The sequence below is a fragment of the Pan paniscus genome, chromosome 2 (assembly GCF_029289425.2).
Source record: "Pan paniscus chromosome 2, NHGRI_mPanPan1-v2.0_pri, whole genome shotgun sequence".
NCBI lineage: Eukaryota > Metazoa > Chordata > Mammalia > Primates > Hominidae > Pan > Pan paniscus.
Genome location: NC_085926.1, coordinates 117,705,797 through 117,727,886, shown reverse-complemented (window position 1 = coordinate 117,727,886; position 22,090 = coordinate 117,705,797). Strand labels below are relative to the sequence as shown.

The window sequence follows — 22,090 nt, the reverse complement described above, 5'->3', positions numbered from 1 at the left end:
ACTTATGGAAAAAATAAATAAAGTCTGGGTCTAACGATTCCAATATTTTAGATCCTTTTAGGTCTGTTTCTATCATCTATTGTTTTGCCACTTGTTCAGACTGTCATGTCTCCTCACGTACCTGAATATTCTTGATTGTGTTCTAGAAATTGTGAAAATAGAGGTCTAGAATAATGTTAACTTTCTGTAAAGAGAATTTACATTTTATTTCTGGCAGGTTCCTTGAGGCAATAGAAACCAAGGATCTCGTTAAGTTCAATTTCTGGGATTGAGATTTTTAAAATCACTCGGATGATTAGAAGCTAAACTATATCATATGCCAGGGATAGTTTACTTCCAGTTAACCCTTACCACTAGGGCATAGACTTTTAGAGTCCCTACCCAAATGAAGAAGGTTTACCAGGGCCCCAACCTTGACTCAAGTTTTTTGTCCCCCTTGTTTTGCAAAGCTTTTAAAAATACTCCTCAGCCTTTCAGCCACATTTTCTAGAATTGTCATACTCTTCCAGGAAAAAAGTAGCTCCAAATGCCAGACCCAACCCTCTAAATTTCTATCTTCTCCTAGATCTTGGCCCAGAAATTCTTCACTACTTTATTAGCTCTCTGTTCAAGCTAATTAAAAATATGTATTTTTAAATATGTATTTTAAATCAGTGGCCCATGACTACTGCCCCTTTCCCTAGACATCATTGAATAATCTCACATCTGTCATTCTCTGCTTCCCTCTGCAAGAAGGAAGAGGGAGGATATACTTTGGGGACAGCTTAGCTTCATGTTCCAACCATTTAATTTATTGGTTGATCATCTTTGTTGAGTATCTGTAGTTAGCCTGACAACTAGACTTTTTTGCAACTAGATTTTATAATTATCATATATGCTTTACATAGGCTTTAATGAAATATATTTTACTTTCACTAAGTATAAATAGAAGATGATTTTTTTCTCCTCTGGCTTGATTTCACAGGTCACTATGGATGTCATAGAGTAGGTACCATAATCAGAAGTAAAGGCAGATGCATTCAATGCAAATTGTGTAAATTATTAATCTTATTAAATTTGCATGTCAGAAAAATGACTACCCCAACCTTAAGGCTTGCTTTTATCACAATAATAAGGTAGCCAAATGCTTTGGTCCTTGAATTTACATTTTATAGACAATATATAACATTACATGTAATAGATGTTTTATATTTTCAATTATTTCAGAGGTTATTTTACTATTAAAGTCAAAAGTTTTTCTGCTGTAATTTACAGCCACAGTTTGATATTTAAGAGTCACTTATTAGCTTTCTCTCTGCAATATTTCTTACCTTCCCTCTCATCTCAACCCTCCTTCCATGATTCCTTTTGATTGAGACTTAAGATTCCATTCTATTGGACCAAGGACTGAAGTAGAGAAATTATTTGTGTAAGATTATACAATTGGTGGCAGAGCTGGACAATATACAAAACTTCTGAATGCCAAACTAAAATTTCTCCCTAGCCCCGGTACTCTCCCCAACCTGATGGTTGGTATACCTTCAGGGCAAAACAGCAGCAGATGTGCCTCTACCACAAAAGGGTTGAGGGAGAAAGTATAAGCAAAAAGTTCACTCCATTCCCCTTCTCATGAGAATTTTACTTTCAGTTGACTCCCTAGCTCTATTCTCCTAGTAACTTGATAAGGTGATATGTGACAACTGTGTTACTAAGCAATTTGAACTACTTAAAAATGACCCCTGATTGGTAAATTCCATCTGAACTGGGAGGAATGAATACCTAATAGAAAACCACAGCTTTGAGTTTCTGTGAGTATGCTGACTTTTGTAGCTGGGCAAATCCATGGTGGGGACCCTGGAAGCTATGCCTATGGAATTATTACAAGAGATTCCAGCCCCTGGGGTGTGAAGCTTTTACGCCAGGGCAGCTCCTGTACCCACCCGGTGTGAACCTCTTTTCCTTGTATTGTATCTGCACTCCGTAAACTAAGGACTAAAGAAAACAGCTATGTGTTCTGCATGGGTATGGCAAGGGCTTCTACAGGAAGAGAAATGTCTGATGTTGCCTTGCTGGAAGCTGTTTCCTGTCTTATATTTTTCTAAGTACATTCATGCCAAATATGGTCTGTATTAGTCTCATGAGTATGACAGCCTTTAGTTGAGCCCAAGACCAACCCCTTGTGGGCACTGCAGAAGGTGTCTGAGCTAGCATTGGGCAGGCTCTGTGTCTCATGCCATGCTTACAGCTAGCACAATGCATTAGGGCATACCTTGTCTACTTCCATAAGAACAAGATTGTTTATATGTAACACTGACACATTCTATAGCTTCATTTGACGAGGTACACACATGCTAAAAGAACCCATAAAAATAATTTAGAGTCCTCTTTTTTGTATCACAAGAGTCTAATTGCTGTAATATCAACTCTAATTTTCTAATAATCTCAACAGTAGATGCCATAAACTAGAGGAAATGTGCCAATTTAAGTGGAAGTCCTCCATTTCTTAAACAGCAATCTTCACATTATGATTGTTTGAGCACAGCACAAAGCTGAACAATGCCGCTTTTCTTCCTTTCTCTGCTTTTTTTCCTGGTGGAAAATCAAACTCACCTTAGCTGTTGTTCTCATTTTGAGTTTCTTTCTCAAGTAACATGGCAGCATTTGAGGCCTCATCTTGCTCTCCCTCAGTTAATCTCTTTTGAACCATGCTTTCCGTGTAACTGTGGATGATCTGATGGGCTGCAAGAATATGTTTCCGCTGTGCGTTCCTCACTGTGCCAAAGTAATAGAAAAATTTTCATTCTGAAAGTCTGAACAAAACCATTCCCAAATGTTTCAAGAGAGTCATGATAGAAATAATTTTGCAAACTAAAGGTAAAACCCAACCCAAATCTAATTTCTTTCTGCTCCCTCTGTTCCCACTCTCTGGTTCAGCCCAGTCATACTCCTTCCCACCAGGCTTGCCTCCATTCCACTCCTCAGCAGTTTCCCTCACCTGGAATGACTGCACTCTAAAACCTGGAAAGCTCATGTCCAAGATCCTCCAGGAAGTCTCCTCTGACTACATCAGCCCAGATTTACCACTTACCGCACTTGAGTTTGTACCAACCTATTCAGCATTGAAGCACTTCATGTGAGTTACATTTCATTTGATATCTAGAGTGTAAATAACTTACAAATAAAGACCTAGTCTTACACTTCTCTTTGAGCCTTAGTTCTTAATGTGGAAGGGACTTACTGATTGATGATGAGTTTATGAGCTCACGGCTTTAGAACATAGTCCTAGCTCCAAATTCTAAGAATATTCACTATCAGGGTAAGCACCTAAGCCCTTGGAAAGGAGTAGTGATGATGATGATGTTAACAGTTAGCATTTGTCCTTACTTTGTGCCAGGTACTGTTTTAAGCAGTTGACATGTCACTATTCATTTAATCCTCCTAGAAGATAGTATTTTAATATCCACATTCTCAGAAGAAGAAACATGGACACAGAGATATTAGGTAATTTACATAAAGTCAAATAGCTAGTAAAGGACCGTAAGAAGTACTGTGGATTCTTTGCTGTTTGGGTATCAGGTAGTTTAGATAGGGTAATTCACTCAGCAGTTTTTAGCACTTCACAGTAATATGGTTGAAAAAGTGGGGGCTTTGGAGTCACATAGACCATGGTTCAAATTTGCAAGTCATATGTCTCCAAGAGCTAATTTCCATTAAGTGAAAAATGAGAATATACCTACAACTCTTGAAAGAAATTGAGATAGTGTACATTTAAAAATGTTTAGTGAACTTCTTGGAACTTAGCATGCATTTAAAATTTGGCAGTTACTATTACTTTATATCTATATACAGGTATCTTTAAGGTCTTTCTGATCCACTGGCTTTTCAAAAAGTGATATACCTCAAAATCGTCTGTATATATTATCATCTTAATTTTGGGTAAAGAGTGTATATATAATACATATGGTTCTCATTTGAACAGAGAGAAAGAGGTCCTAGTGTGCTCCCTGTTCATATGGTTTTTTTGATTTGGCAAAAATGTAAAGGGAAGAGGCTAAGGACTCATTCAACTTGCCCACAGATAAGTTCCACTGGATTCCGTTAGCTCAAGTCTTCCTCCAAATCCTCAACTCAGACTCCCAACATGGGAGAGGGGATCACAAACTAGTAAATTTTCTTTTTTTTTTTAGACAGGGTCTCATTCTGTGTTCAGGCTGGAATGCAGTGGCACAATCTCGGCTCACTGCAGCCTCCACCTCCTGCACTCAAGTGATCCTCCCACTTCAGTCTCCTGAGTAGTTGGGACTACAGGTGCATACCACCACACCTAGCTAATTTTAAAATATTTTTTGTAGTAACTGGGTCTCCCTGTGTTACCCAGGCTGGTCTCAACTCCTAGATTCAAGTGATCTTCCCGCCCCAGACTCCCAAAGTGCTGGGATTACAGACTTCAGCCACTGCACCTGGCCACAAACTAGTAAATATTAAACCCAGTTTTCCTCCTCTCTTTCAATCCTAGGGTGGAATTCAACCAAGGGTGTAATGGCTTTGAAGCAGGCTGGCCTCACTTTGAACTCAGGAGAAGTGGAACGGAGTTGCATATTTTCTTAAGGTCCTAGAAAACATAAGGTCCTTTTATAACATAATGTGACACAGAAACATATTACTTGATCTGAAAAATAATTTTTTGTATAAGCACTATCATACACTATTGATGCAAGTCAACAATCATTTTGTGGGGCAATTTGGTAATATCAAATTGGTAGAACGATCTTTTTGTAAGGAAATTTGGTACTATCTATCAAAATGTAAAATACATATACCTTATATCCCAGCAATTGCACTGTTAAGAATTTACTCTCAGAAGCATGGTCAGGATATGTGTAAAATATATTGATTGAAGCACTGTTAGTAACAGGAAAACAAACTGGAAACAAACTAAATGCTTATCCTTAGTGGGTACTGGTTTAAAAATTACACTACAACCATGCAATGGAAAAATCAGGTATTTCTTTGTCCTCTCCAAATGTGTTAGAACTCCACCATTTCTTTATCCCTGATTGAGCAAATTGAAATGTTAAGCATTTTTCTGCTTAAGCCCATCTGGAATTCCCCGGTATAATTTTCAATACTTCTGAGCTGCTATTTCACTTAAATATTGGTCTTCTCCTGGTTGCACCCCTCTGTCTAGGATCAAGCCTGCCATCAGCGGCCTCAGAGCTATGGAAGAATCTTATTTTTCTGTTTAAGATAGTATTTTCTCTTTCTCTATTGACTAAAAGCATCAATCTTTAAAAACATGCCACTGGTGACAAATGATAAATTAGGATATTTATACTTGAATGGAGTTCCAGCAGAAATAAGCTATTTGGGGTGCAGGCAGAGCAGCAGGGTAGATTTAGACCTTTCTAGCACCCCTCCTTTTTAACATTCACGGTTCACGTGTCCTGCCTCTGAAAGGCTGCTACAATGTGAAAGTCTTTTATATGCTCAATATCTGTTTTATGCTTTTTAAATAAATAAATAAATAAATAAATACAGCTCTTCTGAAAACTTGGGAACATCCTTTTAAACAAGGTTTGGATTTTGATACTGTCACTCTTATTAGAACTACAACCCATCTGTACTAGAGTTGATTATATTCTAGAATCAGACAGCATGAAGAGAACCTGACAAGCTCTGAAATAAGAAAACTCAGTGATCCTCCTTTAGAAATTTCCTCATCCCTCTGTTTAATTTTAAATCTCTCGGATATTGAAAATAATTTACATCTTTAAAAAATCCTAAAGTAAAGCATTTACATTGGCTTACCTTTTTCTTTGACAAAGTATTTTTGCACCTCTGGGATCAGAAAACTATAAACCAACTCAGCAACAATCTCCTCTGACTGAAGATAGGTTCGGCTAAAAAATATAAAACAAATTGAATTATTTCTTTGGTTTTTTCACTTGAGCTGCTGATTTATGCTTTCCTGCTGTGTAAGCAACTCCATTCAAACCCCACCATCACCTTTTCCTTGATTAAGTGATCTGAAATATCACATTCCTGGCAAGTTTGTTTAACTCCACAAAAAAATTTGGATTTGACCCTGTCCTTCAGTTACCCTGCCTGCCAGGAAGGGAATGTTGGAAACACAGCTTATACATAGAAGCCAGCAACCTTGGGATGAAGTCCCAGTAATGTTGCACACACGTATTCACATTGTTTTCATGCTTCCGAGTATTCTTAAAGTAAGTAATGAGAGTAATCCAGATTGCAGAGGATAACTGAGAATACATACGGAGGCATACGCATATTGGCTTCTCAAGAGTTAATGTTAATAAAACAATGGACGCTGAAGTATGAGTTATTTGTTTCTACTTGGTGGTGAAATTGTAAGCTCTTGAAAAAATATATATGAGTACCAGCAAATGGGCTGTCCATTCTACAATCTGTTCTCTTGATACACACCGGCTTTCCATTTCATAAGCAATGTCATTGATTTTCTCAGCCATCTTCTCTATTTCTGCCCTGGCTTGTTCTTCTGCAGTATTCGCTTCGGTATTCAGTATTATGTCTTCTAGGTAGGAGCTTATAGTACTATGGTGAACTTTAACTACCTGCAAAAAACAATAATACCCTCACTAAAACAGGTATGCTGTTGTAAACAACACAAGAAAAATACACAAACATTGGTTAACTTTTTCTAGCTCATATATTTCATTTAATAAGTCAACAGTCCCTTCACTAATCATTCATTTTCTTTAGCATCTCATCAGTCTATTTCTCATCCGCCTACCTACTCACTCTGGGCAGCCCACACCCATTTAGCCCATTTCAGAATTATGGATCTTATTGGGTAGGGGGGCAAGACAGCACTGCTGAAGGATTATGGGCTTCAGAGTCAATAACGCTGGTTCAAATCCTGGCTTTGTCCTTACCAGCAACGTGACTTGGTCAAACTATCTAACTGTAGCACAGACTAGGAGGTATTCTCCAGTGTCCTTTCTCTCCTTCCTCTTACATAATAGAACCCCTGGATTTTAGCTAGGCAAACAGGTGCCTAGAATAAAGACTACATTTCCCAGCACCCACAGGAGCTGGATTGCCCATATGACCATGTTCTGACCAAAGAAAGGATTCTTAAAGGGAAAGACCTGGCTTCCTTTTTTCTCTCTTCATTTCTCCTTTCATGAGGACATAATGCTGGAATACCAGCAATCATCTTAAATTGCCAGAAGGCCTACGACCTAGGAGCAGAAGAGCAGAAAGCTAGAAGGATCCTGGGTCTCTAATGAATTTATTGAACTATCATACCAGCCCTTGACTGCTTCTTTTTAAAGTTTACTTGAAATCATGAAATAGGATACAGATTTTAAAAGTGCATTGCAAGCAAACTCAGAGATTAGAAAAATAAAACAAAATAAAAAGTACAGAGCACATAAATGTACAGTGTAATGAATTAGGGTAAAGTCAGAACCCATGTATTATAGTAACTGCCAGTATCTCAGAAGGCCACCATGGTTTCTTCCTTTACCACAGCACCTTCCCACTTTCATAGTAAACACTTTCTTTTCTCTATAATTTTGCTACCTAGGTATGTAACCATAAACAAAGTAGTTTAGTTTTGCCCGCTTTACAGGTGTATGTATATAGAAAGATTAAGCATCAACTGTGGCATACTTAGTTTTGCCTGTATATGTATGCTGTCTCCTCAACAGATTATCAGCTTTTTAGAGGTAGGGCATTTTTCTGTTTCATGTCTAAATATAGCTTTGTATCTGAGATAATGCCTGGGACTCAGTAACAATTCAGTACCTGTTTGTGGATTGGCACTTTGGCACAATTCTGAGTATATGATACTGTACACCTATGTGTAAAACATCAACCTTCAATCCCTCTGCCTTCTCTATGGGAGAGTCTCAATGGCCAGTTTAATACAGTATCAACCAAACAACTAACCAACCAAAATATATCTGCTGAATGCCTATTAGTTACAGGGATCTATGCTGTGTTGTGCAAGGCACAAAGGGAATATACAATATTCATGCTCTCATAGAGCCCACCCTCTTATTCAGGAAGCAAGTTGCATCTATATGGATCAATTAGCTCAGTCACGTAATAGTAGAGAGGTGGAAAGTTTACTATGGTCCATCCATAGCCGTATATGTACCTGTGTGTTTATGTATATCTTTATAAATGTGTAAATTTCTGGAGACGTTTGTGCGTGTATGTATGTGAATAAGGAAAAGTGTGGCTATGTGTGTTCCTCTATGTCTTGCTAATGTTGTGCACACCAGATTATATTTGTAAATATGTCATGTATGTGCCTGCAAAATTTATATGTATTTAAAGATGAGTCTATGACTTTATATCTGTGTTTCTCACTATCTAGATGCATATTTTGGAAATTTATTAAATATTACATTTCTGGTTTATAATTTATGTGCAAGCATATTTCTCTTCAAGAGAATCTGAATGGAGGCTGGGGAAGTAGGATGGAAAATAGTCACTATATTTTAATTAGGAAGGTTGAGAATTAACATATGGATGATATTTGAATCTGTGGGTCCATAGCTGAGTACATTTTTTACCTAAGTGGTTCTTAAATCAGGCTAGAAAGGCTATATTAACCCTTTCTTGCCCTTGCTAGACAGAGCTGATGTTTTCTGACATCATTCCCATTTAGAAGATATCTTCCTAAGAAGCTTTTTCCTTTCTCTGCTTTTGTGTATAGTAGCTCCTCTGTTCCATTTCTTCTTATTCTCATCCCCAGCTGGTTCTTCCTTAGTGATATTAGGTAAAGGCAAGTTCTGATTTGCCAATAATTTCTAAATCTCAGTCACTGTTTTTGAAGAAAAGTGTGTTAAGATTAGTAGGAGGCTAGAAGCTGGTCACCAACTTCCAAATTTACATCTTCGGCCAAACCCTCATTTCTAAATTCCATCTTGTAGATCCATCTACTGAAACAATACCTCTGCTTAGATGTCCCAAACGAAATATAAACTGATTTCCTGATTCCTCCCCTGCCCCTAAGCTTATTCCTCTCTCAACTTTCCTACCTCATGAAATAATACCATCATCTTCCAGCTGCTTAAGCCTGACACTGGATGTAATACTCGACTTCCTGTCTCTCACTCTGGCCTTCACTACTTCAACAGCTCCTTCCTGGCCGCCTTGTTCCCCCTCTGTCCTCCCTCCAGCCTGTGCTCCACACAGCAAGTGAAGTAACTGGCTTAAAATGTGTCTCTGGGCCCTATTTGTTTCCTTCATGGAACTCATTACATTTTCTAATTCTATACACGTGCGTATTATGTGTTATTTAAGCTTTAGGAGAGACGGGATCGTGTCTGGGTTTTTTCCTCCAAAGTTTCCCACAGTGCCTCTGTAGAGTGCCTGGCATACAGTAGGAACTCAATGCATAAACAAAAGCCAAATGCCATTTTATGTCATGAGCTTCCTTTGGTTTGACTTGGCTCCTTCTAGGCAGCTTCCACACACCCAGCTGCCCCTACTTGCCTCCTTAAATATCTCGTCCTCCTCCCGCAGGCGCTGTTTTTCCACCTGGCGCCGACCACTCTCTTCAGCCTCTCGTACCCGCCGCTGGCGCTCAGCCAGCATGACAAAGGCATGGATCCTCCTCTCCTCCTGCAGTCTCACCAGCTCTTTGGACAGGAAGTCAAACATGTCTGCTAGTGCCCTTCCTTCCAGTCCGGCCAAATGGTTTTCAACCAGTGACACCTTGAAAAGAATAACATAACTTTAAGGACACAAATTCCATTATGAGTGGTGATTATTAGAAGAAGTGCTGGATTACTCAAAACTCTTGGCAGTCAATTCACTTTCAGAATGCATTTAATTTTTACTGGGAATATTACCTCTCAATTGGCTCCAACCCAAGTTCTTATGAGGAAAACTGAGGCACGAGAAAGTCGATTCTTTGGTCAGTCACTGATGGACCACAGCCCTCAAATAAGCAAGAGGATTTAGCAAGACGTTTCTGTTAGTGACCATGGAGAATGGGTTTTTTTTCTTTCAATTTTATCAACAAGGTAAAGTGTGTCTTCTCAGATATGAAGGGAAATGTCAAGTTTTTTATTAAAGATAATATTGGAGTTTAATCAAATTGAATCTCCTAGAAATTCACTCATGATATCAGTTAATTTTTCAATATCTTTCCTTTCACACAAGTTAGGAGTTAAGATCTTGAATAACGTGAAAGTAGAAAACCTTGGTACTTTTTACTTTTTTAATAACTTTGAAGTCATTAACAACAATATTCGAAATAGCACAGGAATGGCTGGGCATGGTGGCTCAGGCCTGTAATCCCAGCACTTTGGGAGGCTGAGGCGGGTGGATCACCTGAGGTCAGGAGTTCGAGACCAGCCTGGCCAATATGGAGAAACCCCGTCTCTACTAAAAATACAAAAATTAGCCAGTCGTAGTGGTGCGTGTCTGTAATCCCAGCTACTCGGGAGCCTGAGGCAGGAGAATTGCCTGCGCCCAGGAGGCAGAGGGCGCCACTGCACTCCAGCCTGGGTGACAGAGTGAGACTCCATCTCAGAAAAAAAAAAAAGCACAGGAAACAGACCAAATGTCCATCTAATCACTGAGGCAAAATTAGGGACCCATTGTGCTCTCTGCCAGAAGTCAGCTACAGTGCCTATTTATGAATCCCTGTGTCCTGGCTTTGACATATGGAGAAGAAAAGTGTTTAAGATGACTTTGCAACTTCATCCCCTTTCCTCTCCTAGCCTTGCTTGTAAGGGAAAAGGGTTCATCTTCCAGTCACGTGCCACCTTCTCAGTGACAGTTCTCCCTCTATGCTCAGCTTCCTTCCTGGTTTCTGTATGAAAGGAGGGAATACTCAGTTCTCAGAGGCCATGGGGCTATGGGTAAAAGCATCAGTCAAGTGTGGTTGTTGGCCCCACCACCACCCATCTTCATCCTCACCTGCCTCCTAGCCCACACACACTTTCTAACCACAAAGTTCAACTTTACTTATATAATAGGGAGAGATGGAAAGAAAGGGCAAAGCTAAGAGCATCTCACTACTCCTTCCATTCATAAACAGTAGATACTCAGCCCAGAGATCACAAATAGATTCTCTCCTTGTCTCCAGAGAGCATAAGCTCCCTCACTCAGGGTCAGGTGCAACCTTGAAAATCCTGAGGTGGCTAGAAAACCTGTTCATGTTTAGCCTCTTCTCTCAGCAAGAAATCTGGGTAGGCACAGGCAGTACCATCTAATTTGAAATTAAGGGAAATGTTTAGGGAGGGGACTCCACTGTAGTCACAGAAAGTACTGTGTTACGTAATTGGGGGTTGTGCATTTTCTGGACTGTTTTCCACAGAAATATAAGAGAAGGGGGAAGGGGGCAGACCAGCATTGCTGCATCTATACATGAGGTGCTCACTCCCTCAGATCCCTGCATATATCCAGGGTGTATCCAAGTACAGCTGAAGGTAAGCAGAGTGAGTCCTTGGCTAAGTGACAGCTTTGCCCATTAACTCCTCCCTTAGCTGTAGGCGGACACGATTTCACTCACACGTATATCCACTAAATGGAATAAATGAGCTGAAAAGCCTGGGTTAGCTTAGCTGTACCCACTAAAGTCATGATCAGAAACCTGAAAGGGCCAAGGAGGGCATTTTTTCATCCACAGTCTCAGGGCCTAGCGCTTCCAGGGCATTCTGCTCCTTATCTGAGCTTTTCCAGGACTCTAGGACTTCTAGATTCAGGGACTCCAGTGTCGACATTCTCCTCTTCCTTCTCTGGTTCCTCTGTTGGATCTCACAGCCTGTGGCTTGCTTCCTCCCCATTCTGCCTCACCCCCCAAAAGTTCCCCAAGCTCAGCAACCATCCATGGTGCTGCTGTCATGTGAAAGAAACAAAGTTGTGGTCATTTCCAGGCTGCTTACCATTTGTGCCTGACTCCCACATAACACAAGAGTTATGTATGTTGCTAAAGGGGGGGTCATATTAACTTTAAGTATTACTTCCCTATAACACTAAATTCTGTGCAAATTGATTCTTTTTCAGATTGACTTACAGAAAAGTGGGAGAGGGAGTAAAATAAAGTGTAGCTATACTATGTCAATAACATTTAAAAGTGTGTATACATATACAGACAAACATTGGAAGAAAATAGGAAAAATATTTACAGTTGTTGGTTTGGAGCTGTAATTCTTAGCTGTGTCATGCAGCACACAGCTGGGAGGTCATGACGAAAGTCACCACATATCATGAAACAGTAACACATTTAATATGCAGTTTAACCAGCATGAGCTATGACAGCTCTAAAACTCCAAAATAAATGCTAATATTTTAAGATAAATCTTATTTCTCACTTTTTTCATGTTGCTTTTGTTATTTATTCAGTCTACAAAGCCCTCACTAACTGAAATACAATAGTCACTGGATATTTGGGGAAAAAAATGGAAGGAAAAAAATCTTGAAGTTGAAAAGAACGCATTCTTTTTGTTTTGTTGTTATTGTTTTGCAAATAAAGAAAAAATAGCACCATATTCAAATCAGTAAGGGCACATCCCCAATCAAATTAAGGACTACAGCAGCATTATTTAAGAATTCCAGAACTTTGGGAAGCTGAGGCAGGCGGATCACCTGAGGTCAGGAGTTCGAGACCAGCCTGGCCAATATGGCGAAACCCCATCTCTACTAAGAATACGGAAATTAGCCAAGCATGGTGGTGCATGCCTGTAGTCCCAGCTTGGGAGACTGAGGCAGGAGAATCATTTGAACCCGTGAGGCAGAGGTTGCAGTGAGCCACGACTGCATCACTGCACTTCAGCCTGGGCGATAGAGTGAAACTCCATCACACACACACACACACACACACACACACACACACACACACACACACACACAAATGCTGACAGAGTGATGGGATTGTGGGGCTGTTTCTTTTTCATCATTTCATTAATTTTTATTATAATGGTGCTGTGTGATGATAAAATCAAGCGAGAAAATTTAACAAGAAAGTAACAAGAAAACAAAAAAAGGAAAACCTTGTGCTCATGCAAGTTCCTCTGCCGCTGTAAGGCCAGGGTCACTTGCTTCTCGGCTTTTTTCACCAGCTTTTCATCTTCTTGTAGTGCGTGGCAGGTGCGCAACTCCTGGATCAACTCCAGTCGCTTTTCTTTCCCTTCAAACATCTGTATCAAATCAAATCAAAGACAGACCTGCAAGTTACCATCCCTTTGTGCCAAGCACTAGGAGTCACACGCAGTGACTTGTGAGACACTTGTGAACAGTGGGTTCTGTCCTGCCTTTTGGGTTCCACAGAGCAGATGTGTCCCACAGAGCTAGAGCTCAGCCCTCTTTTCTGTGCCTTCAGCTTCTCAGGCAGAAAATGGGCTTAGTTTTCAGTGAGCTGTGCTTAATTTCTGAGAATGCCTCTCAAGGACAAGATGATAACTCCAGGGTCATCTGAGGAAACCAGAACCTTCCCCTCATTTCCTGTGCTCCTTCCCTAATAAACCTGAGGATGGCATTTTTCGTGGCCATATGTTTTTTTCCAATAAATCTGTCCCTGGTTTGTAATAATCTGTTGTCTGAATTTAACTGTGGCATTTCTCTTGGGAAAATACTGAAAGAAGAGTAAAGAACAGTGCTAAACACAAGTTGTTCATCCAGCTGATTTACTCATCATATCTGAATCTCTTATGAGCTATAGCTATCTGGGAAAAAAAATTAACTGGGGCTTTATATCAGTCCATTTTTTAAGTGAAGTGTGCCTGCTCCAGCAACACAAATAATCTGGCTAAGGCTTTACACTCGGGAAGACCAGAGCTGAATTTGCTGGCAGATAACTAAATCTCCCTCAGACTCAGATTACTTGTCTGTAAAATGAGATTATGGATAGGAAAAAAAAATGAGACAACACATGTAGAGCAAAGAATAAATAGTGTGGGCATATAGTAAAGGTTCAAAACCATAGTTTATTATTTAGCTCTTTCATTTATAATGTAGGGATTGCCAGACATGCAAACTCAAATAACTGTATTATGACTGTGGAAAATTAGGGAATCCACCTGGTTGATAATGCTTAAATAGCCAAAATTCAGGTGAGAAAATGTATGGATTTAACAATTCCAAGGAAGAAGTGAGTTTCATACTGCCTTAGTTACAACCATGGCAAATAGCAGGTAGGTCCTTCCTGTCTCTCTCCTTGACACTGTGCCACCCACCTGGACAAACGATGCCATTAGAAGGAAATGGGTCACCAGAAGGAAATGCGTAGGCAACTCAAGAGTTTAGCTGAATAGGATAGCAGGGTGCAAACGGGAATTCACTCCAAGGAACCAAGCACATATGCATTCTAAAAAATTTATTCTCAAAAGAGAAATGCAGGGCCAGCGGTTGGACCTACACACCATGTTTTGAACGACTCTGCCCCGGAGTAACTTTTGAAGGTAGATCACAGCCATTTCTATTTCTTCTTCTTCCTAAAAGAACAAAGGGAGAACCAAGCAGCTTGAGAAGTGCAGTAGTCCAAGCATCAAATATTCTTTTGAAGACTTATTTCAAGCAAAACAGACTGTGCTAGATGCCGAAAAGATTTAAAGAGAAATAAAAGATGGTCCCTGCCCTTATTGAACATATAGTATTTTAATGTTACTTACATTAGAATTCATTATTTTTCATCATTAACAAATCATATTACAAGCAAAAAATTCACTCCCTGCCATGCTATCCCTACAAATGAAACCACTTTCATTTCCCTATATTCCTTTCCAGCAAAATATTTCTTAAAGCAACAAGTATTGCATATAACATCATTTTGCAATAGGATTTTTCATGTTTGATCATCAGTAGACACAAATACAGCTAGTCTATGTGAGAGTAAGGTACTTTTCACAAGAATTTAGCTATGCTGATAAAATCAGAATATAAGAGACAAGGTTAGCCATCTATAAAAATCATCTTAAAAACTCTGTGTCCAAAGCAGAAAAAGCAGGGTCTGGAAATCTAATTAAGATTCCTTTGAATGTAAAAAGAAAACAGCAGTCTAATCGATGACATTAACACACATGAAAGACAATGTGTTGTCAGGCTGGGCACAGTGGCTCATGCCTGTAATCCTTGCGCTTTGGGAGGCCAGGGCAGGTGGATCACCTGAGGTCAAGAGTTTGAGACAAGCCTGGCCAACATGGCAACGCCCCATCTCTACTAAAACTACAAAAATTAGCTGGGTGTGGTGACACATGCCTGTAGTTCCAGCTACTCATAAGGCTGACGCAGGAGAATCGCTTGAACCCAGGAGGCAGAGGTTGCAGTGAGCCAAGATTGCACCACTGCACTCCAGCCTGGGTGACAGAATGAGATTCTGTCTCAAAAAAAAAAAAAAAAGACAATATGTCAACCAAAGCCCTGCACAAAGTCTAGAAAAGAGAATGTTATCCAGCAGCACATCCCCACCGGCTGGTGGGAGCTTTCTGGTCCCTCTGCAGGAGCCACTCATCAGAGGTAGTAACAGGTGTTAGCGTGGTCTCCCACCAACACCTGCCCTCAGCCAAGAAACACATCAGCCTTCTGAATACAATCTGGCTTCTTGTGAGGACTGTCCCATACTGAGAGATTATGTGCTGACCAGCCAAGAGGAACAGCCTGATCCAGTAGGCAGTTATAGTTCTCTCTGTAAAGTAATAAATTTGCATCATGGCATCTCTAACAGTTTCCTGTGGATTTGTTTAGTCTGAGTCAGCCCTCTAAATCCTAACCAACTCTGATACCTTGCTCAAATTGAGTCTGGTGAGATGTGGCCCTGGGCAGGGACCTTTGAGTCATTCCCACCCCAGAAGCAAGTTCGTCTTGATGACACCTCTGGCATTTCATTCCTCTTTGACTCCAACAGTCATCAGCCATCTCTCCATGTGGGAAGATAGCTATGGTAGCTGATCATCACTCCATCTTCTTTTTCTATTTCATATACATGAGCACTACCTTCTGATGCTGATTTTTCATGGAAAGATTTTTTAAATTGTGTTTTTATTTTTGAAAAGGACTGGGTTTAGATTTCATTTCATCTTGTTTGTTTTTCTGTGTCTGATGTTTGATACATAAGAATAAAGACAATATTTAAGTCAGAGCTTGGGAAACTAACACTGCTAAATTAGATTTGCTTTAAGCTAAACTATCCTAAGAATAAGCTGACAATGATATTGAATTTAGCATTTCAACTAAAAAGTTTCCAACTTACATTGGATGTCATTTCCAAGGTTGGAGTTGGAAGCCGAGGTTGAGGTATTGGGTTTCTTTGAAGGAAGCGAGGGGGTTTCTTTGCTTCAAGAACTTTATTCTTCTTATCCAACAGTGCCTGAAATAATGCCAATTAATATAATCTCTTTTTTTTAACAAAAATGTGCATAAATTTAAGGGGTAAAAGTGCAGTTTTTTACATGAATGTATTACATAATGGTGAAATCTAGGCTTTTAGCATACCCATCACCTGAATAATGTATATTGTACCCTATATTTTCCTTCATTACCAGATCTAGGTCACAGATATAAATATTAATCAGAATATTAATATTCTCTATGGTGATGCTAGGTCAGCTTGAGAAACACTAACAAGAATGTGTGTATCTCTCAAGAGGTGCTATGATCTTCCTAAAAATATATTAACCGACCAGCCTGATGACCAACATAAAGAAACCCCATCTCTACTAAAAATACAAAATTAGCCGGGCATGGTGGTGCATGCCTGTAATTCCAGCTACTCGGGAGGCTGAGGCAGGAGAATCACCTGAACCTGAGAGGCAGAAGTTGCAGTGAGCTGAGATTGCACCATTGCACTCCAGCCTGGGCAACAAGAGCAAAACTCCATCTCAAAAAAAAAAAAAAAAAGTTAACCACTCACTAAACATGGTTATATTCTTGGTGTATTCATCAAATGATGAGTAGATAAATAAAATGTGGTATATCCACACAATGGAATGTTACACAATCATAAAAAAAGAATGAAGTACTGAGATGTGTTAAAACCTGGATGAACCTTAAAAATACTATGCTAAGTGAAAGAAGCCAGACGCAAAAGGCCATATACTGCATGACTCCATGTATATGAAATGTCCAGAATAGGCAAATCCATAAAAAGAAAGTAGAATAGGCCGGGCGCGGTGGCTCATGCCTGCGATCCCAGCACTTTGGGAGGCCGAGGAGGGTGGATCACGAGGTCAGGAGATTAAGACCATCCTGGCTAACACGGTGAAACCCCGTCTCCACTAAAAATACAAAAAAAAATTAGCCGGGCGTGGTGGTGGGCGCCTGTAGTCCCAGCTACTCAGGAGGCTGAGGCAGGAGAATGGCGTCAACCTGGGAGGCAGAGCTTGCAGTGAGCGGAGATCGCACCACTGCCCTCCAGCCTGACAAACAGAGTGAGATTCCATCTCAAAAAAAAAAAAAACAACAATAGAAAGAAAGTAGAATAGTGGTTGCCAGGGGCTGAGGGGAAGGGGGAATTGGAAGTGAGCACTATTAGGCATGGGGTTTGTTTTGGGGATGACAAAAATATTCTGGAATTAGATAGTGGTGATGGTTGCACAGATTTGTAAATATGCTAAAAACTACTGAATTATATATTTTTAAAGGGTGATTTTATTGTGTGCGAATTACATTCCCCCCGCTCCCCAAAATAAAGGGGCAAACAAAAACTGAAGGAATTCATGGCCAGCAGACATTCCCTGCAAGAAATGATAAAAAAAAAAAAGTTCTTCAGGCAGGAGAAAAATGTTATAGATCAAAAACTTAGATCGATATAAGTATAAGAAGAGCAGAAGAGAATGAATAAATAAAATATATTGTTGTTCTTATTTTTAATCTAAAAGATAACTGTTAGCTAAAGCAATAAAAGTAAAAAAGTATTGGCTGATTATAGCACTTGGACGAGTGAAATCAATGACAGGAATATCACAGGGAAGGGAAGAAGGAGTTGGGAATAATCTGCTCTAAGGTGCCTGCTCTACCCGTCAAGTGGCATAGTGTGATCTGAAGATGTACTTTTATTATTTTACATGTATAATCATATACTGGTCCACAAAGCAAGCCTCATGAAATTTCAAAGGATAGGTATCACACAGACTATGACCTCTGATCACAATGCAATTGAGTTAGAGGTTAATGAGAAAATGAGTTAAAATTCCTGCATATTTGGAAATTTTAAAACACACTATTAAATACTCACAGATTAAAAAATCATAATGGGTTTTTTGATATTAGAAATTAAGAATGACAAATACTACATATCAAAACTAATGAAATGTACCAAAAGTCAGTATTTTGAAGGAAATGTTTAACCTAAAATACTTATATAAAACAGATGAATGCCTGAAACTGATGAGCTACATGTGCAATTTAAGGTAAGAACTGTGAAACAAACCCTTAAAAAGTAGAAAGAAATATAGAATAAATATAGGAGTATAAATTAATGTGATTAAAAAATATAACATAGAAAATCAACAAAATCAAAAGTTCATTGTTTGGAAACATAAATACTGAGAAAATAAGCAAGCCTTCAGTAAACTTGATTAAGGAAAAGAGTTAAGGCATAAATAAACAATATTGCAAGTGAAAAGAGTAGACATGAATAAGATAAAACAAACATTTAAAAGATTATAAAACAATACTATCAACAATCATATGCCAAAAAAATGGAAAAGGTAGGTGAAATGGAATTTATTAAAAAAAATTTACCAAAAATAATGCAGAAGAGTTCTATAAGTTGTAAACAAATTGCAGTAGTGGTTAAAAGTTTTCCTATGAAGAAAACATTTGTCCCAGATAATTGTATATGCATATTCTACCAAAGTGAAGGAACAAATCATCCCAATCTTATTTAAACTCTTCTCAAAAAAGAAAAAGGAAGGAATATTCTCAAGTTCACTTCAGGAGACCTGCGTAATTACAACACCAACCCCATACATAGTCAAAATGAGAAAGAAAAACAAGAAGGTCATTTCACTCATGAATGTAGAAGCAAAATCCTAATCAACATATGAGTAAATCAAATCCAACAAGGTATTGAAAATAAGCTGTATGCTCTGACCAAGGCAGGTTCATCCCAGGTATGCAAGGATAGATTAATATTTATAAACAATTATAAATGTTACTACAATAATTAAAAAAAAACATATACAAAAATTGTGTGATAGAGATAAACATTTGATAAAATTCAACATAAACACATGACTAAAGGCTTTAGTAAATTAAGAAGAGAAGGGAACTTCCATAACCTAATAAAAAGAATCTATAAAAAATCTTAACAGAAAGTGACAGAATGATGAACACGGCATTCAGGATGGGTGAAAGGAGATGGGGGCGTGGGGATGAGGTGGGAAAGAACCACCTCGATATACATAAATTACTGTTAAGGTCCTGTTTTGAGGATAGGTTCCCATCAATTTTTATTAACTACTAAAATCAACTGAACAAACAAGCATGCATGGGCCAGTGATGAGAGTGTATCATAAAACAGTGGGCCTCGAGGTATGGTTCCTGGACCAGCAGCAGCAGCATCACCAGGAAACTTATAAAAAAGGCAAATGCTCCAGCCCCACCTCAGACCTACTGAATCGGAAACTTTGGGGATGGGGCCCAGCTGCATGTGTCTTAACAAGTCCTCCATGAGATTCTGATGCACAGGAAAGAATGAGCACCACCAGCATAAACCACAGATTCTGTACACCTATAGTCCAGCTACCAAAAGGGAAAGCCCAGCTGGTGGATGACATACTGTGAGTCTTGGTGAAGGCTTTAACTAGAGCCTTTAGAGCTTTAACTACATAAGAAAGGTGTTGAACATGACTCTTTTTCTTCATATGCCCTGATCACATGAACACAAAAGGGAGAAAATCGGGCCTATGACAGCTATTAACACCTACAATAGAAACTTGCTACACCTTAGTATAGCGTCAAATTTTATATAGAGATCCAAGTGGAAAACGCTTTCAGAAAGTAATATGACTTCTGCAAATGGGGAAAAAAATCTCCAAGAAGTCTCCTGAAATGTGAAAAGAGGGGAAATACACATTGGTTCAGCACAGCATGGGCAACCTCAGAAAAGTGCAGAGCAGAGAATGTAGGTCTATGTTTGACCCACTGGACATTGCTGCAAATTTGGAGTGTAGCATTTATCTGCAAAAATCACACTAGAAGCATTTTGTCCTCCAGATAATGATTTTACCTTATGAACCTCTGCCAACTCATAGTCCAACCTTGCTGTCCTCTTCAGAAAACCAGCTTTGGTGGTAATGACTTTAGGTTTTGGAGCTCTGATTCGGGGTTGTGTCACAAAATCTGGGAGACATGACTCAAGTTCCACTAATCCTATGGGAAGGAAGCACATGTTTTTAGTATCCAGTGCTTACGTTTATTATTTTTAAGGTATATTGTTAACTTTTGTAGCTGTTTGCCAAGCAGTTTCATTAGAATTGTTGAGAGGGTGTATCTCATATAATAGAATGAAGTGTCCCTGAAATGTAATAGCACATTTCCATATAATTAACTCATGTTGTCAGTGACTTAGACTGTACAATGAGAAATGCATTCTAAAGTGAAAATATTGCCCTACAAAAAAGTAGCAATTCCACAATAATAATCAACAGAAAATTAATGATTCTATGATATGTGGTGCCACCCTTCTAAAGTAGACGTTCACCAATTTATTACATTTTGCTCTGGAGATGGCCAGCCAGAGCTACAAGTTCAGCAGTGTAACCAGCAACTCATGATCTTGGCCATGTGATGCTTCAATTTGTCAGTGAAATTAAATAACTAAATAAGCCTCTTTTGAACTTCATAAGAGGTATAGTCCTCTCCGTGAACTTATCACCTGGTTCTCCATCCTCTTGCCCACTAGTTTTTTGACATTTCTTTATAAAAGGTTGATTTCATTATACATATTTCTTGTTGGCTTCATAAACCTGGAATAAAACTTTTCTCAATTTCATTGTTAAATAACTTTGATTATTAGTGACATTAAACATTTTTTAACATTTACTAGCTAATTGAATTTGGTCCTTGCTGAACTGTTCTATAGTGTGTCCATTTATTTATTTGGGTCTTAGTAGTTTTTATTGGTTTGTATCATCAGTGTTTATTGCAAATATTTTTATTGCTTAGCTTTTAATCTAAATTTCTACATTTTATATATTTAATCATATTTCTGAGACAACCTTCTTATACTGGATTTCTAATTATGTAAATTGCTTACCTTCATAGGTGTTGAGATAGTAGTTTTTTACTACAAAGTCCTCTGAGTTGTTGTCTGGGAAACACCCAAGACGAGACAGAGGTCCATAGACCTGTGATGCATAATCAGAATAATCCTTGATGATATTTCTTCTCTCCAACTTCCCTTCTATATTCTTTCTCTTTCCTACAAGTTTTCTGATTGCTGAAATAAAACATACCTCCATGACTATCTCTAAAATATTGTTCTGAATTATACAAATGCAGAAGAGTAAGCCAATGCTAGTGTTATTCACAGAGAAGCTATTGAAATGAATGAATTTCATGATGACTCACGACAGCCAGAATGTAACATTAAAAACAGAGATCTGCCATCTGTGTGGCCCAGATTGTCATGAGACAGGCAGGAGTGACAGAAGCAGAATCAGCTAGTGTCCTCAATCGGTACTCGTCAAAAATCTTTTATAACTGCATTTCAAGCTCCAGGCCAAGAAGAGGTATTCAGTAAAAGTTGGTTAAATGAATGAAACTCAAAGCAACTGGAAAATACATGTTCAGTGGGGAACTAGGGAATTATTCTCCCCTACAAGAATAATCAAAAGCAAAGACTACAGGTTCATCTTGGTTAACACCAAAATAAACCAAAGACTGTCTCAGCTTACAGCTTTCTGAACTGTTTGGCAGTCAGAGGGAAAGGCTCAACTGTGCACATCAGGAGTATACTCATCTCAAGAGTCATGCTCGCCACCTCCTGTGCTCCTTTTCTCTCAAATCCCATCACAGACCCAAGACCTTTTGGCGGCTCTGCATTGTGCATTTTCAACGGGGGTAAAAATCTTATACAAGATCGTGACGTCATGCTGCAAGAGGGGGCCTGTGTGCCACTGCTGTCTTGGGGATATTGTTTATGTTTGATTCTCCGCAC

The 22,090-nt window shown here is 39.0% G+C and overlaps 1 protein-coding gene across 6 annotated transcripts in view; it reads right to left on the bottom strand.

Annotated features, from left to right (window-relative positions):
* Positions 1-22,090, bottom strand: part of CFAP91 (cilia and flagella associated protein 91) — a 65,161-nt gene that overhangs the window by 14,262 nt on the left and 28,809 nt on the right. For 3 of the 6 annotated variants that reach the window (XM_034957160.2, XM_034957159.4, XM_003825154.5), the window contains 9 exons: positions 21,188-21,370; positions 20,159-20,301; positions 16,178-16,294; positions 14,352-14,423; positions 12,984-13,130; positions 9,475-9,696; positions 6,427-6,575; positions 5,788-5,879; positions 2,590-2,751 (listed from right to left, as the gene is read on the bottom strand). In XM_034957160.2, the coding sequence (XP_034813051.2) occupies positions 2,591-2,751; positions 5,788-5,879; positions 6,427-6,575; positions 9,475-9,696; positions 12,984-13,130; positions 14,352-14,423; positions 16,178-16,294; positions 20,159-20,301; positions 21,188-21,370 (1,286 nt within the window). In that variant the 3' untranslated portion in view covers position 2,590. Of the gene's footprint in view, positions 1-1,310; positions 1,387-2,589; positions 2,752-5,787; positions 5,880-6,426; positions 6,576-9,470; positions 9,697-12,983; positions 13,131-14,351; positions 14,424-16,177; positions 16,295-20,158; positions 20,302-21,187; positions 21,371-22,090 lie in introns of all 6 variants that reach the window. The other 3 variants (XM_055110332.1, XM_055110333.1, XR_001337960.4) reach the window with 2 other exon arrangements.